General features: G+C 41.3%; 1 protein-coding gene across 1 annotated transcript; it reads left to right on the forward strand.

Moving 5' to 3' along the window:
- The first annotated feature begins 13588 nt into the window (after positions 1–13588).
- Positions 13589–14360, forward strand: LOC147450444 (uncharacterized). Its single transcript, XM_086520719.1, has 3 exons — positions 13589–13956; positions 14077–14213; positions 14329–14360. Exons 1-3 carry the CDS (start codon positions 13604–13606, stop codon positions 14358–14360), a joined length of 522 nt encoding a protein of 173 aa, XP_086376845.1. The 5' UTR covers positions 13589–13603.
- The last annotated feature ends 1023 nt before the right edge of the window (positions 14361–15383 follow it).

Raw genomic sequence — 15383 nt, forward strand, 5'->3', positions numbered from 1 at the left:
TGCTCCGAAACAGAGGGAAATGCTAAAGGAGTAGGAATGCGTGATGGTGCTCCAGAGCGATGGTGCGCTACAGCGATGATGCTCCACGTACCATTGTCTGCTCGGGTGACAAAGAAGAAAGAAACTCATCATCATCCATACCTGCATTAAACACACGAACATTTAATCTTAATATTGAATGAATGGAGAAGAAAACATGGATAAGTAGAGAGAGAGAGAGAGAGGACTCATAAACAGAAAGGGATTCCTATGCAGAGAGACCTCGTTGAGTTTCTGTGAATTTGTAAAAGCACTGTGCTCTGGGTGCGATGGAGACTAAAGCTGCATGGCGAAGATCTGCTCATAGAAGTTGCTTGCCCCACCACTAAATCTAATTGATCGGGTGAAAGAGATGCTGAGAAGCAATAGTAGTGCTTCTTAGTGTCTCTTTCACCTGATCAACTAGATCTAGCCGTGGGACGAGCAACATCTATATTGAGTATACCTTCGTGATTGCAGCTTCAATCTCCATCGCACTTGGAGCACAGTGCTCGTCGTCCCTGCTTGTGAGAACATACCTTGAGCATAGGTACCTGGAGTGAACGCAAAGACCATTAAATACAATGACGCATATAGACAAAAATGGACAAAAAGCCACGTGAATACAATATATATTATAAAATTGAGAAAAATTATTCAAATACAATATTTATGGCTTTAAGAGATCTCTCTCTCATCCTCGCAAAGCTCATCATAAATTCCTATATCTATATAGAGCTCTTTGTTTAAACAGATGTCCTCCGTTTCATTTTGTAGATCCTCTACATGCACCCCATATAGAGTAGCAGCTTGATGCTTGTCTGGAAGCACCTCAGCGGCTTCTGACTGAGCATCTCCTTTGATCTCCTCCATTGATGCCGCTGTGATTGACACATGGTAGCCTTCATACGTCTGTGCACTACGAGTGGCTACATCTATGACATACCACCAGTTTGATGCAGACTTTGTAGGATGAAATATCACCTTCCAGAGCCACATAACTTACATGAGAGCTTCCAAGCACATAACTTCTAAAATTGGATGTTAACTATTTACAAACTTACTAGTTCACAATGCTCGGGTAGTACGAAAGTGTCTCTTAGGTCAGTCCATTTCTTAGTTGAATCCACCTCAAGAAAACAAGACTCTCCTCTACGCACATTAGCGTTGCAACCCTCCATGATTATCTTGAGACATTGCACATCGAACAAGTCGACAAAAAATCCTCTATAATCGATCCTCAAAATCTCTTGTAGCATACTGAAGTAAGTGACTTTCACCACCACAGGATCTGCATTAGAGGACCGTCGTTGACTAGGCTGTTCAAATTTTGCCATGATTCCACAATCTTGAGTAAAACTCTTTTTGTCGATCCGTTCCACCCTAAAATTTGTCTATTGGGTTGCAAGATTGTTGTCTGTTGGCCAGCAGAGTCCGACGAGTTATAGTTGGAAACAACTCGATCTATAATAGATGGATCCAACTCGCCAAATTTGCGAACATGCTGCAAAGAAACGCGTCTTGTTAGTCACACAGCATGCTTGCATTGATTACAAGGACAAAAGATCCTCATTAAGAGATAGGTGTTTCGGTTGGACAACCCCACATCCTCGTCACTACGCATAATGAGGGTAAAAGCCTTATAACCTGGATAAAAAATTTAATCTTATATTGGCATTCTCCATCTTTCATCTCTCTCTCTCTCTCTCTCTCTCTCTCTCTCTCTCTCTCTCTCTCTCTCTCTCTCTCTCTCTCTCTCTCTCTCTCTCTCTCTCTCTCTCTCTCTCTCTCTCTCTCTGTTCACAATGTAAACTACCTCACATTCTCTAGTCATCTCCAATCCCCGCACACTTCGGTCTAGAGGTTCACAGAGATCAGAACCAACGAGCTATAATCTTGTCTTTATTGGTCAATGCCTATATTTTTGGGTATAAGAAATCTACACACCCACGTCTACATTGTAGTGCAGGTAGTGGACAAAACCCCTTTGCCTCTTCTCTAGCTGTAGCATTTTACGGAATCTTTACATCTTTTTATAGTAGATCTTTGTTTGAGGGATTACTTAACACATTACATGTTGGCCTCCAATCTGAGTATCATGCCATTGAAATCTTTCCAGCTTAAGATCACATCCGTAGAGAGGAAGAGAGGGATCACTGTTCGTCTAACTCTAATCTCTTTACCGTAATCTCGAAGGTAGACTCTAATATAAAAACTCAATCCAAAATCTAATCTTAAATCTAACCTAGTTGAACATGTGGTGATTTGCTCCATTGAAGGGTAAAAGACATACCAATGGGGCTACTAGCTGCGTAGATGTGAATGGGCCTCACTTCATAATACGATTTTAAATTTCAAATTTGTCGTTTGCTCTCTCTCTCTCTCTCTCTCTCTCTCTCTCTCTCTCTCTCTCTCTCTCTCTCTCTCTCTGTTTGTTCACAACGTAAACTACCTCACATTCTCTAGTCACGTCCAATCCCCGCACACCTTGATCTAGAGGTGCACGAAGATCAGAACCACGGGGTTATAATCTCCTCTTTATTGGTCAATGCCTATATTTGTGGGTACAAAAAATCTACACACCCACGTCTACATGATAATGCATGTAGTGGACAAAACCCCTTTGCCGCTTCTCTAGCTGTAGCATTTCACAGCATCTTAACATCTTTTCACAATAGATATTTGTCTGTAGCATGCAGGTACGCCATTCTTGCAATGTAGTTGATGCCTGCTCAAAGCACTTAATTCTTACTCTAGATCTGGCGGGCTATGGTGTGTGTGTGTGTGTGTGTGTGTGTGTGTGTGTGTGTGTGTGTGTGTGTGTGTGTGTGTGTGTGTGTGTGTGTGTGTGTGTGTGTGTGTGACCCTTGGAATCATTATCTTGCATCACTAATTTCTGTGTAGGCTCAATTTTCTCTTCCATTGGCTGATCATGATGGCTTATTGTATGGCAGCAGCAGTCAAACATGCAGGTGGAATTGCTGGTCTGCATGGACTATCGATGTTGTGAGGGCATGAAATTTTCTCATGTAGGAAAATGAAGTCTTTTTCAGTGTTTTTCATATGAGCAAGTGTTTTTCATACAATGCTTAACATCATGAGCGTACCTTCATTGACATGCACTAAAATCTAACCTAAATCTAAAAAAAGCTACTCCATCAAACAGAAATCTAGACCTAATTTAATCTTAAACTCAAAATAAACCTAAATCTAATCTAATCTAACGTAAATCTAAATCTAACGTGAATAAACCTAAATCTAATCTAGCGTAAATCTAAATCTAACCTAATCTTAAACTCAACATAAACATAAATCTAAATGTAATCTAACCTAATCTAATTTAAATTTTAACATAATCTCTTTCTCTCTTTGTTTTCTCCCCTTACCTCTCTCTTTCCTCTTCTCACCCTCTCTCTCTCTCTCTCTTTGGTTTCTTATTCTCTCTCTCTTTCTCTTTGTTCAACAGGTCTTGAGTTCAGCTCCTCGTCGGCTAGATCTTTAAGGTCTCTTGGGATAGTTTCCTACGATATTAAAACTCTCTTCTTCTTGCGTGTGTGTATGTGTGTGTGCGCCAATAAAAAGAGAAAAATGGTATAACCTTTCTCACCCAAGTGTGGTAGATTGATTATGCCATTTCCCTCTTGAATAACAGGTCTTGAGTTCAACTCCTCGTCGGCTAGATCTTTAAGGTCTCTTGGGATAGTTTCCTACGACGTTAAAACTCTCTTCTTCCTGGGTGTATGTATGTGTGGATGTGTGTGTGTGCCAATAAAAAGAGAAAAATGGTATAACCTTTCTATCACCCCAGTGTGGTAGATTGGTTATGCCATTTCCCTCTGGAATAATAGGTCTTGAGTTCAACTTCTCGTCGGCTAGATCTTTAAAGACTCTTGGGATAGTTTCCTACGACGTTAAAACTCTCTTCTTCTTCTTCTTATTCTTCTTCTTCTTCTTCTCTCTTTTCTCTCTCTCTCTCTCTCTCTCTCTCTCTCTCTCTCTCTCTCTCTCTCTCTCTCTCTCTCTCTCTCTCTCTTTCTTTTCCTCTCTCAATGTGTGTGTGTATGCATTCTATGTTTATGCATGTGTTTGTGTGTGTGTTTCTCACTCTCTCTCTCTCTCTCTCTCTCTCTCTCTCTCTCTCTCTCTCTCTCTCTCTCTCTCAAAAACACAATGTGTGTGTGTGTGTGTGTGTGTGTGTGTGTGTGAGAGAGAGAGAGAGAGGGGAAGGGAACATGAGACAGAGGAGAGCGAAGGAGCATACCTGGCTCTCCTTCCTCTCCTCGTGTATGTGTGTCTGTTTCTGTGTGTGTGTGTGTGTGGAGAAGAAAGAGAGAGAGAAGGAGAGCGAGGGTTACCTCTTTGCTTGCTTGAGCGCCAAAAACGCAAATCTGACATGTGAGTTTTTGGGTGCTCTTGGTTTATTTTTTACCTGTGTCGGCGTCCCTATGGACGTCGCTATGTTACAAATGAACTAGCGACACTCATAGCGACGCCGTAAATTTTCACTTTTAAGCGTCGCACCGCGAGCGTCACTAATGTGAAGTACCTCTTGTAGTGACTCATGTATATCCTCATGCAAATCCTCTGCTGACTCCATGATTTCTTGCACTTCATTTGTTATAGTACAAATAATTTTATCTATGCATTAGTCTTCAAGAAACCTCTTGTTTTGCTTGACTTCACATGCTTCTATTGTGCTGAGAGGACCATCAACACCTTGTAAAGGATCATCTTGAACATCTTGAGAACAATCCATGCTGCAAAGACTACTAGTATGTGGAACACTGACAATAAAACTTTCACCTTTATCTAATTCTTCACAGGAACCAATGATAGAGGCAGCTACCATGTGAGCAAGCTCTGAAAAATTTTCATCAATGGATTTCGTCTGAAATTTGTTATTTACCTGTGCTAGATTGCTTGAAGCACGATCCTTTGGGACAAAATCTGGTACTTGCAAAGCTGCATCTGCTTTAGCCTTACTTCTTGCATGAATCTGCTCCCAAACTTCATCATAGCTGATTTTTTGCAATTGATCTCCATCACCTTCACTTAAGGTAACCTGCTTTTGTTGATTCATGTGCTCTATTTTCAAGGCTATATTCCGGTCACCCACTTGTATAATTGCTTCTTAAAATTTAGCCCAATTATCTGCATACTTATCGATAAGCTTATGTATCTGATCACCCAATTTTGAAGCTACTAACCGGTCAAGCTCCTTGATCATATGCTTAGTTGGAATACCCATAAGCTCCATCTCTGACCTGTATCATGGAAGATATACATCACTATCGTAGCCATCAAAAATACCTCTTTCAAAAGAGACTTTATCCAATGCTTCTTTCACTGCTTCATCTCATTGGGCTAATCCTCATAAAAACTATTCTCGGTCCAAACCAAATTGCTCATAAGTAACCTGCTACTACTGCTCCTGCAAGAAAGCATCAAATACCTTCATCATTTGCTGCATCATTTCTATTTGTGACATTGTCGTCATCCTCTCTGCCAAAATTTCCCACCCCGGCTCGCTTCGCGTCGGGTTCAACAAAGACGTCGGGGGATTTCTATGTTCACGAGTTGAGCCGAGTCAGCATGCGCTACTCGCTGTGGGAAACGGTGAGAGAAAGATGCACATCTCAAAGAATATAGCACAAAAGAACACCTTGTATACCTTGAGTTGAATTACTTAAATGAACTAAAATATGAATTTTAAAAAAAAATAACTTGATCGCAATAGGCAACAAGTGCTCTTTGAACTCGCCGAGGCTATGAGCGAAAGTGCAAATGCCACATTTGTATGGCCTCAATGCCCTTCCCTTCCTCTTCTCGACCACCTTCACATGCACTCACTTTGTCGTCGCTTGCTACGGTCTTCTTTTCACTCAAACAAACCTCTGAAATCTGCTAAAAACTACTTCTCCTTTGACATAGCTTTGTGAACTTCAACACCCCATCTTTGCTTTATGTTTGTAAAGTGCCCTGCAACTCAACCGACTTCACATCCTTTGCAGACTGCCTTGCCAACTCCTCTCTAGCCTCGTTCTCGTTCTCCTTGCTCGTCGGCTTTTTCTCATGCCCGTCAAACAGAGCCCTAGCAACCACACGTCCTTATACAAACTTTAAGTAGGAATAGAAGTCTGGATCTACAGCCTCAATATCATGTCAAGTCATTTTCACTCCTACTATGTGCTTATAGAAAGATCAAGTAAAATACCCATCAAGAAGTTGCCCAGCAAACAGAGCAGCTCCGGTACCCTTCTTCCTTATTCATTGCACCGCGGCCATGCTTATCTCTATCAAAAGCTCTATATTCTGTTGCTCAACTCCTCGTATCGCTCTTCTGCAATTGATGATCCTTCTCTTGCTCGTAGCACTCCTTGATGAGACGACCTCCGTAGTGCAGCTCTCCCCTCGCTCTTTGCTCGTTAACCTTCAACGATGTAATCGATGGTGGCTCTCCTCCCCTCAGGCCCGCCTTTGCTCGTCCAAATTGATCACCTCCCACTACAACTCACAAGGAGCTTTGGACGTGTTTCTAGATAGCAAGTTAGAGTACATGCTTAATAATTCCTAGTTACAAGTAGGAGTTTTCCTATTTAATCTAGCAAGTAAGCTAGCAATTTTCTAATTCATCTAGCAAATCACAAACTCCTATATAGTAACTTGCTCTTGGACGTGTTGATCTAGTAAGTTCATATAGTAAGTCATAAACTCCTATATAGAAACCTGTCCTTGGACATCTTTATCTAGTAAGTTCATCTAGTAAGTTATGAACTCCTATATAGTTGCTAGCTCTTTCTCATCCTCATCTGGTAGTTTATAAACTCCTATATAGCGAAGGGTGTTTCATCTAGTAATTTATCACTTACTATGGATCAAGTAATTGTAGTAAGTTTGTCTGCCCCTAATTTTATTTTAGTAAAAATTCATTAAGCATAGTTAAACAACTAATTATTGACAAATATCATGGTTACTCGCTCGATCATCAACTAAGTTTCTTAATTGATATATTTGTTGCTAATATAAATAAGAAAACAAAATAAAGTCTCATAGTTGTAGAGGAAGCTATAAAAGGGAAGGGATCAAAACATTTTATATCTCACACACTCTATCATTGATTTGCAAGTACCACAACTGCATACATTGTCCTTAGAGAGGAAAAGATATTACAGGATGATGGAGATTATTGTAAACTTTTTGAACAATTTATGTTATATTCATCCAAATAATATTAATGATGCAATTCTAAACACAAACTAGATCACAATCTATACGAAAAAAACATATTCCAATTCAAATGTAAATTGGATACCCTGCAAGTACAGCCCACATTGTCTTGATTATTCAAAAGTTTCATTAACTTCTCAAAATATGTCCATAAGCTTGGGCCACTAGCGTCAAGTTATAGCTTTATTAAATCAAAATACTTACATCTTCCAGATTGTGCTAGAATACAAGGTCAAAATATCAATGTGGAGGTGTATTTAAAACCTAGATTTCTTCAAAGTTTTCTACAAGGTTAGTTGATAACACCAATTTAGGAATTTTGGGACTTAACTAAGTCCTATTTTAAAAATGAGACTTTAGCTTTTATTGGTTACTTTGAACTATAAACCATACAATCATACCCTTTGGATAACACTAAATTGTTATTAGAACACCAATTTAGGTTTCATTTTCAAAAGGGTCCCTGCAAGGTTACTCTTATTTGACACTTTAAACTATCTAAACACACAAAAAAACACCATTAATCATAAAGAAAACGTCAAGATAATTTGCACCTTTTCAAGTACATATCTTAAAGAATTCATGCAAAAGAAAACAGTGGATTATTTTAATGCCATGACTCTAGAAGATCTTATCAAGTGCTTATTTTTTCTATTACAAAAACATGAACTGTCGTGTTTTCTATTCAAATGTCATTGCTAGTTATTTGAACCCTTTGTTAGGGATTCACAAAAGCATTTTATTCATTTACTAAATGCAAGATACCAGACATCCTTACTGATATTTGGAGTTACACTTTGCAAAATTTATCCCTTCTTTTATCACAAGTGTTGGAAATAGGGTTGCAGAGAAACAAACACAGCTTGGAGAAGACGAAGGAAGCTCAAGACACACAATAGAGAGTGTGTTACTTAGTGTGCAATGGAAAGATAGATAGCCCTAGAGTGATGGGCGTATATACAATGCTCGGGGGAAAAAACCTCCTAAAGAGGGAAAAAATGCCCCAGTGGTCCTAGTGTGTTCACACACATCACTACCACATGTAAATGGTAACAAATTCCCCTGGAGTGATGCGGTGAACAAGAGCTGGCACATGATTAAAGGGAAGTTCCATGCCCTGAGGACATGATCAGTCCACAAAGGGAAGTAAGCCCAAAGCTTTGTGAAAAGATTCAAGCATCTCACGAGACAATGCATTTGTGAAAATATCTGCAAGTTTTTCCTGTGTTGGCACATAAGCCAAGCTGATCTCTCATGCTGAGAGCCTCTCCCTGACAAATTGGTAATGCACCTCAATGTGCTTTGTGCGAGCATGAAAAATTGGGTTCCTCACAACTGCCAATGCGCTCTGACTGTCAGTGCAGATAGTGTTGGTAGTGTCATGTCCAACACCCAAATTAGCCATAAGGCGTCTGAGCCATACACACTCAACCGTAGCTGTGAAGAATGCCCTGTACTCAGCCTCACAACTCAAAGTGGCCACAGTAGGTTGCTTCTTGCTCAACCATGATATACATGAATTTCCAAGCATGAAACAAAAACCACTTGTGGTGAAGCAATACCACCATCACACTGCTTAAACTGTATACCCAAGTAATGATGCAACAGCCCCAAATCTTTCATCTTGAAAGTAGCATTCAAATCAGCCTTAAATTCAGCATCTGGTCCAATGATCAAAAATCATCAACATAAAGGACCACAATGAGAAGTGCATCACCCTCACGCTTTACATAAGATGTGCTTTCTGTTGGACTGTTAATGAGTGTCAACTTTCTCATACCAAGCAGGAGGAGATTGCTTCAACCCATACAAAGCCTTCTTACATCTGCACAATTTGTCCTCTTGTCCTTTTATGACAAAACCGCGAGGTTGCGTTACATAAACTTCCTCAAATATGTCACCATTTAAGAAAGCAGTAACAATGTCTGATTGATGTACATCCCAACCAAAATGAGCTGCCAATGCACAGAGAAAACGCACAGTAGTCATACGACAAGTGGGAGCAAAAGTCTCTTCATAATCTATGCCTTTTTGTTGTGCATAACCCTTTGCAACAAGTCGATCCTTATGGCGATCGATCTCACCATTTGGCTTGCATTTCAACTTCTAACCCACTTTGTATTAATGGCCTTTTTGCCAGGAGGAAAATCACATAAATTCCATGTGTCATTTTCTATAAGTGCATCATATTCTGATTGCATGGCAGCCATCCAATCTTCTGAATTCTGTGCTTCATCAAAAGACAGAGGCTCCTCAACATCATGTAAGCTAGACACAACCAAAGCATAACAATCTGATGCATAAGATGCATGGCAAGAGCCTGAATGAGTACGACTAGACAAAGGTGCGTCCAATTTACTGCCACGCAAAGTGTGCACCAGCCATTTTGGCATACCTCTAGCCTGCTCATTTTCAGCCCTTTCCTCATCAAGTACATCATGTACATCTGCATGAGTAATAGGCTGATCTGTAACATTTTTAGAAACCCTCATAGGCTGTACATTTGCCTCATTGGAACTTACATTCGTATTTCCACCACCCAAAAAGAGGCAACAAAGTGTCATAAATGTCCCGTGACCTTACATTACTGTCTCTAGTAGATGACAGCAAGGGCTGAACAAAATCTTCCACAAACACTACATCCCGTGAAACCAGAATACGTTCTGTTTGTGGATGATGCAACCTGTAACCTTTGCTTTCAGCACTATAACCAACAAAAATACATTTGACAGCCTTACCATCCAATTTTCGTATGCTCTTTTTTTATTAAGATCACCCAACAAAAATTTGTAGATATTCTGTGCGACAAGGTTTGCAACCACATATGATGTTCTTGCCACCTTGCAAGAAGTGAAGCCTGCATTGATTAAAACAGTAGCTAATAGATGTTGAGATACATGGCTCAGCAAGTATCCTAGCTACCAAGAGGCAGTTGCAAGGTGTGTACAACCAAATATCGTATGTATCTACATCCAAGACAACACCAAGCCATTTAGTGGTCAATGCAAAACCAAACCACAATATGAATACATCAAAATCTTTGTTGTGCATAACCCTTTGCAACAAGTCGAGCCTTGTGGCGATCGATCTCACCATCCGGCTTCCGTTTCAACTTGTAAACCCACTTCGTACTAATGGCCTTTTTGCCAGGAGACAAATCACATAAAGTCCATGTGTCATTTTCTATAAGTGCATCGTATTCTGATTGCATGGCAACCATCCAATTTTCTGAATTCTGTGCTTCATCAAAAGACAGAGGCTCCTCAACATCATGTAAGCTAGACACAGCCAAAGCATAACAATCTAATGCATGAGATGCATGGCAAGAGCCTGAATGAGTACGACTAGACAAAGGTGCTTGTATCCCATTGCCTTGCTACAAATCATTTTATTTACATAAATGACAGACACTATGCACCTTCCTTCTAGCCCCTTCAGAGGCTATCCTACAATGCATTTTGTCCAAAAGACGACATTCTAGATAGAAAACTTGTGAGCAAATCTTATGATTTCAATAGAGTCCTCATCTCCTCATATGTGAACATGGAAGGGAGGCTATAGTGCAATTGGTGGGCGGTGATGGGTTGATAGCAAAAAGCTTATATATATATATATACAAATGATTTCAATATCCAAGGAGGTTGGGTCCAATGGCACTCAATATGATAAGTTTGGGCCAATTGAACGTGATAAGTTTGGACATAGTGTGAGAAGCTACAATGTGAGGCAATTGATATACATCACTCCATCCATTTAGAGCCAATTGTGAGCAAGAAAATAAATCCATGATTTGAGATTCGAAGGGAAGGTTTGTTTCTTGAGCATTTCCATAGTAGATATGTATGCTGAATTTTGTGCTCTTTGATTGGGAGCAAGGTTCTAGGGAGGCTTCCTAGATGTATACATAGTTACATCACCTTTGTCATTGTCCGATATACTATGAGATACAAGGCCGCTTTCACTGCCTACTCAGAGAGGAATTGGAGCGCTGGCTAGAGTTATGAGATATCAGGATCAGAGATGCCTCGGGTTGTTTTTGCTAGACTTGTGTAGACTTTGGGAGAGTTGCTTGAGGAGACCAGACAGAGGGAGACATTCACAGAAGGAGATCACTCACTTATTTAGAGCAAGGATTCAACAGCCAGATGAGCATGCCTCATGGAGGCTCCATTAGAGGATCAATACTATTATAGCACGATATGGAAGACTTCTAGTACGACTATTTACAGAGGCTGAGATTCATGAAGCTCTTCAATGACCGATGCAATACTTCCTCCTCGGACAACGCCCGATGTGGGGCATCCTCGGACATTGACAAGGATGATGATGATTTTAGTGTGATAATTTTAGTCTTTCATTTTCCTTCATTTTATCTTTGTACCCAGACATTGGATTAATTCCACAAGGATTGAATCTCATAGGTCGTTTAATATAACATTTCATTTCATTTTGTTTCTCTCTCTATCCTATCTCCAGCTGTAATCAAGGCACAAAACGTGTTGCCAATTAACTCAGCCATGGCGCCCTCGCCTGCTCCTCGAAGTTGCTAGCCCTTGCTGAATATCGCACAGCTCTCTAGTGCATTCCTCCGCCTTGCGTCATTTCTTGCAGACAAAACCCTTTGAATCAGCTCTTTCTTGAGGGCGTGGCGCCATTGAAACTGTAGGCGAGGAGCAGAGGCCCCGCAGTTGCAAAGGTGGACACGATAACAAGGATAGTGGAGGCGGTAGAGAGAGGGGCGTCATTTATAAGCAGCATGAGAAGGCATCCGCGAGCCTGTGCCGGTGCTCCAGCTTATATAGGCGATGATCAGGCCAAGATCTAGGCTCACTTGGCGACTTGGACGCTAAATGCGATGGGTTTGAAACTGCTGTTAAATGTATTAGTTGCCGCGAGCTGTACTATGGGAACAACGTTGGCGGCACCTCCCCTCACCATCACCACCACCACCACCAATTCCTCCAGCTCTTAAGCATCAGCTTGCTCCATGCAAGTTCAAAGTCCAAAAGCCTAATGGAAAGTTTGTTAGAGAGCTAGAGATCGGTCTGAAGTTCTCCCCTAAGGTTTGGCAAAGCTTTCGTTACTATTACTGACTATCCTTTAAATACAAGTAGTAGAAGTAGGGGCTTTGCCACAAGCATGTGGGTACTTTGCAGGTTCATCATGGAGTCTTGGAGATCCATTTGATAGAAGCCCATGGTCTCATAGATTCAAATAGTTTTGGTAAGTGGTGTGTTCTGTCAATGTGGAAGATGCCATGTCTGGGGCTTAGAATTACTCCTAATCGAGCATTTTTCATTGTCACGGACCAAGCATGCTAGCTTCGACCCGCCGAGTGTGAGCGCATGAAGCTTTTTTCTCTTCCTTTCTCCTTCGCCAAGAACCTCCTCTGTCCCTTCTCTTGGCTTCCTTTTTCCAAAAGAAAAAAACTCCTGCAAAGCAGCCCCTTCCTCTCGTGCGGCTTCAATTCACCGAGCACGTGAAGTTCTTCCCTCTTCCTTAAGCCAAAATGGAACACCCACACCCCCCCCCCCAAAATGCTGCCTCCACTTCTCTTTTTCCTTTCTCTTAAACCCAAGAAAAAACAAAAGGAAGAAAAAACCCTCCCAGCAGAGGCGCCCAGCGATTGCCTTTGCCTTTACAACGGCGATTGTCTTTGCCTTTTGTAACTCCTCCTATTTTTTTTCTTCTTTTGTAACTTGGCACTTAGTTTTTGGCCTGCCCAAAGGGCTAAGGCCATAGTGGTGGCTTGCATTTTTTCTTAGGGAAAAATATGAGATGGGTTTTATACACAAGTGTGGAAAATAAAAATTAAAGTGTGTTGTTTTGAGTGGTTCTTGAGAAGATGGGTGCATTGGATTCCGAATGGTGGACGTTGGGTGCAAGCTGGAACTGCCAGTCTTAAAGTGGGGTTGGTGGGAGGGCCTTATAATGAGTGGCTTGCTTATCATTCCTCCCTCTTTTGGAGCGGAGCCTCGTGGAGGTCTCCTTAGGGTTAGGGCTCATGAGCCCCTTAGTAGGGTAGACGTGCCCTAAGGCGGGTCAATGGCGGCTCTTGGTTGTGGTTTTGCATTGCGCATGGGGTGTCTCTGTTGCTTGTCTTGGTGCTCTCTATTGACCTGTTCGCCGGCCTATGGCGCTTCTGGCCCTGCTCCTGCTCTGTCGCCCTGCTCCGCTCCCGTGGTGCTATGGTTCGCGCATGACAGCATGAGGGCCTGTCGCCCTGCTCGCCGACCTGTGGCGGTTCTGGGCCGTGCTCCTGCGCTGCTGTCCTACTCTGCTCCTATAGTGCTACCCTGCTTGCATGGGGTTGTTGAGAACATGCTGGCTTGTGTGGCGTGGTTCTTTTTGCTGGTCTATGGCGCTGTTGGGTGTGTTTCAGTGCCTTGCCTCTCCGCAGTCATGCGTTGCTGTGGTTTGTCATCCTGCTCGCCGATCTGTGGTGGATTTTGGCCGCGCTTGTGCTCTGTTGTGCTTCTCTGCGGGTGCCTCGTGTTCTTGGTTCACTGGTCTATGGTGGATTGGGTTCGTGCCTTGGTGTTGTGTTGCTCTGTGTCTCGGGGTTGTGCTACTCTTTTTTCTCGTCTCCTTCGCCGATCTGAAGTGGCACTTGAACATGTGGTGTCGTGTTGCTCTGTGGATTCGGGCCGTGCTGCTCTGTTTGGACGTCGCCTTTGCCGATCTATGGCGAATCTTGGATGCCGATCTGTGGTGCTTCTGTTGTTTTTTGTTATGTCGTGCTGCATTGCTGTCCTCTTCGTCGGTCTGTGGTGGGGTCGTTCTGTATTGTGCCGTGCTGCTCTATGCATCGGGGTTTTGCTGCTCTGTTAAGACGTCTCCTCCGTCGGCCTGTGATGGACTGGACGCCGATCTGTTCTGCTGCTGCTGTTTCCGGTGTTGTCGTGCTGCATTGTCGTCTTCTTCGTCGGTCTGTGGTGGATCGAGGCGTTCTGTTGTGTTAATTTTTGGTATTTTTTAAATAGATTTTTTGGGTTACTTTTGGATATGTTTTAAAGAGTTTTTTTTTGTTTGATCTTGCTCTATACCAGTTGATTGGTTGTTTGACAGTTTGCGTTTCTGCAGGGTCGTGCGGAATCGTTGACGGGATTGGATAGATTGGGTTGCTTAAGGTATGTCGAGGTTAAGCACACCATGTTATGTGCTAAATAACTTGAATACTATAATAGTAGCCAACTTTTTGGTGTCAATGAAGTTTGATGTTGTCTAATGTTCTGAAGTTAATTATATCCCGAACTTTGTTCGATTCTTGTTGATGGACTCCATGCTTTTTTTTGCTATAATTTTTAATGGGGTGTGGCGAGATGCTTTTAATTAAATAAGATTGGCTCCACACTCTATGATGCAATTTTGGTCTATGATTTAATCCTATTGATGGATTATTTGGACTGGCTGAGTATATGGTTAGGGTTTTGGGATTTGCCGTTGAAAATTTATGGTTGTGAGGTTATTATTTCAATGTAAAAAAATGATTTAACTCTCATCATCTCTCATTATTAAATATGATTGTCTCAAGGTTCATTGTTAATATTGTAAAGTGAGAAAATAAATCTGTTTTGATGTGATGATTTAAGATCATATTTGTGTTTATTTTTTAGATTTTTAAATTTAGTTAGTTGTAGTTTTCATTTCATTTGCAGCCTTGCACTTTTCTTCTCTCCTCTCTCTAATATTTAGGATACACCTATCTTTCCTTCTCTCTTCTCTCTAGTAATAGTTGAGTTATTTCTAGCTTTTAATCCTATTGCAAAAAACGGAGTGGAGTTAATTAAAAGAGCCCACTCTTCTCTCTCTCTCTCTCTCTCTCTCTCTCTCTCTCTCTCTCTCTCTCTCTCTCTCTTGATGGAGTGTATAGGTCGTGACCCACTATAATATAATGATAGATGGCAACAATTGTAAAAATCTGTATTTATTGCCAACCTTTGAGTGGAACTTCTAAACTATCTTTCTTGAAGTGCTCAAGATTATCCATCAAGTTTCACTCTTTGAGTTGTTAGTATATAAAAGCCAAAGGTATTTTGAAGAACTATCATGTTTTACAAGCCTCTTATTGTGAGATTGCTCTTGTTGAGAGTTTAACCTCCTCTATAGTACATATAGTACAGTCTTTTAATCCTTAT

This window comes from Adiantum capillus-veneris, chromosome 9, assembly GCF_014529385.1.
Source record: "Adiantum capillus-veneris isolate H3 chromosome 9, ASM1452938v2, whole genome shotgun sequence".
Taxonomy (NCBI): Eukaryota; Viridiplantae; Streptophyta; class Polypodiopsida; order Polypodiales; family Pteridaceae; genus Adiantum; species Adiantum capillus-veneris.

Coding starts and splice junctions, on each gene's coding strand:
- LOC147450444 (XM_086520719.1), top strand. CDS start 13,604: ATGGCGCTGTTGGGTGTGTTTCAGTGCCTTGCCTCTCCGCAGTCATGC. Junction 13,957..14,076: donor ATCTTGGATGCCGATCTGTG/GTGCTTCTGTTG, acceptor CTGCTCTGTTAA/GACGTCTCCTCCGTCGGCCT. Junction 14,214..14,328: donor TTCTGTTGTGTTAATTTTTG/GTATTTTTTAAA, acceptor GCGTTTCTGCAG/GGTCGTGCGGAATCGTTGAC.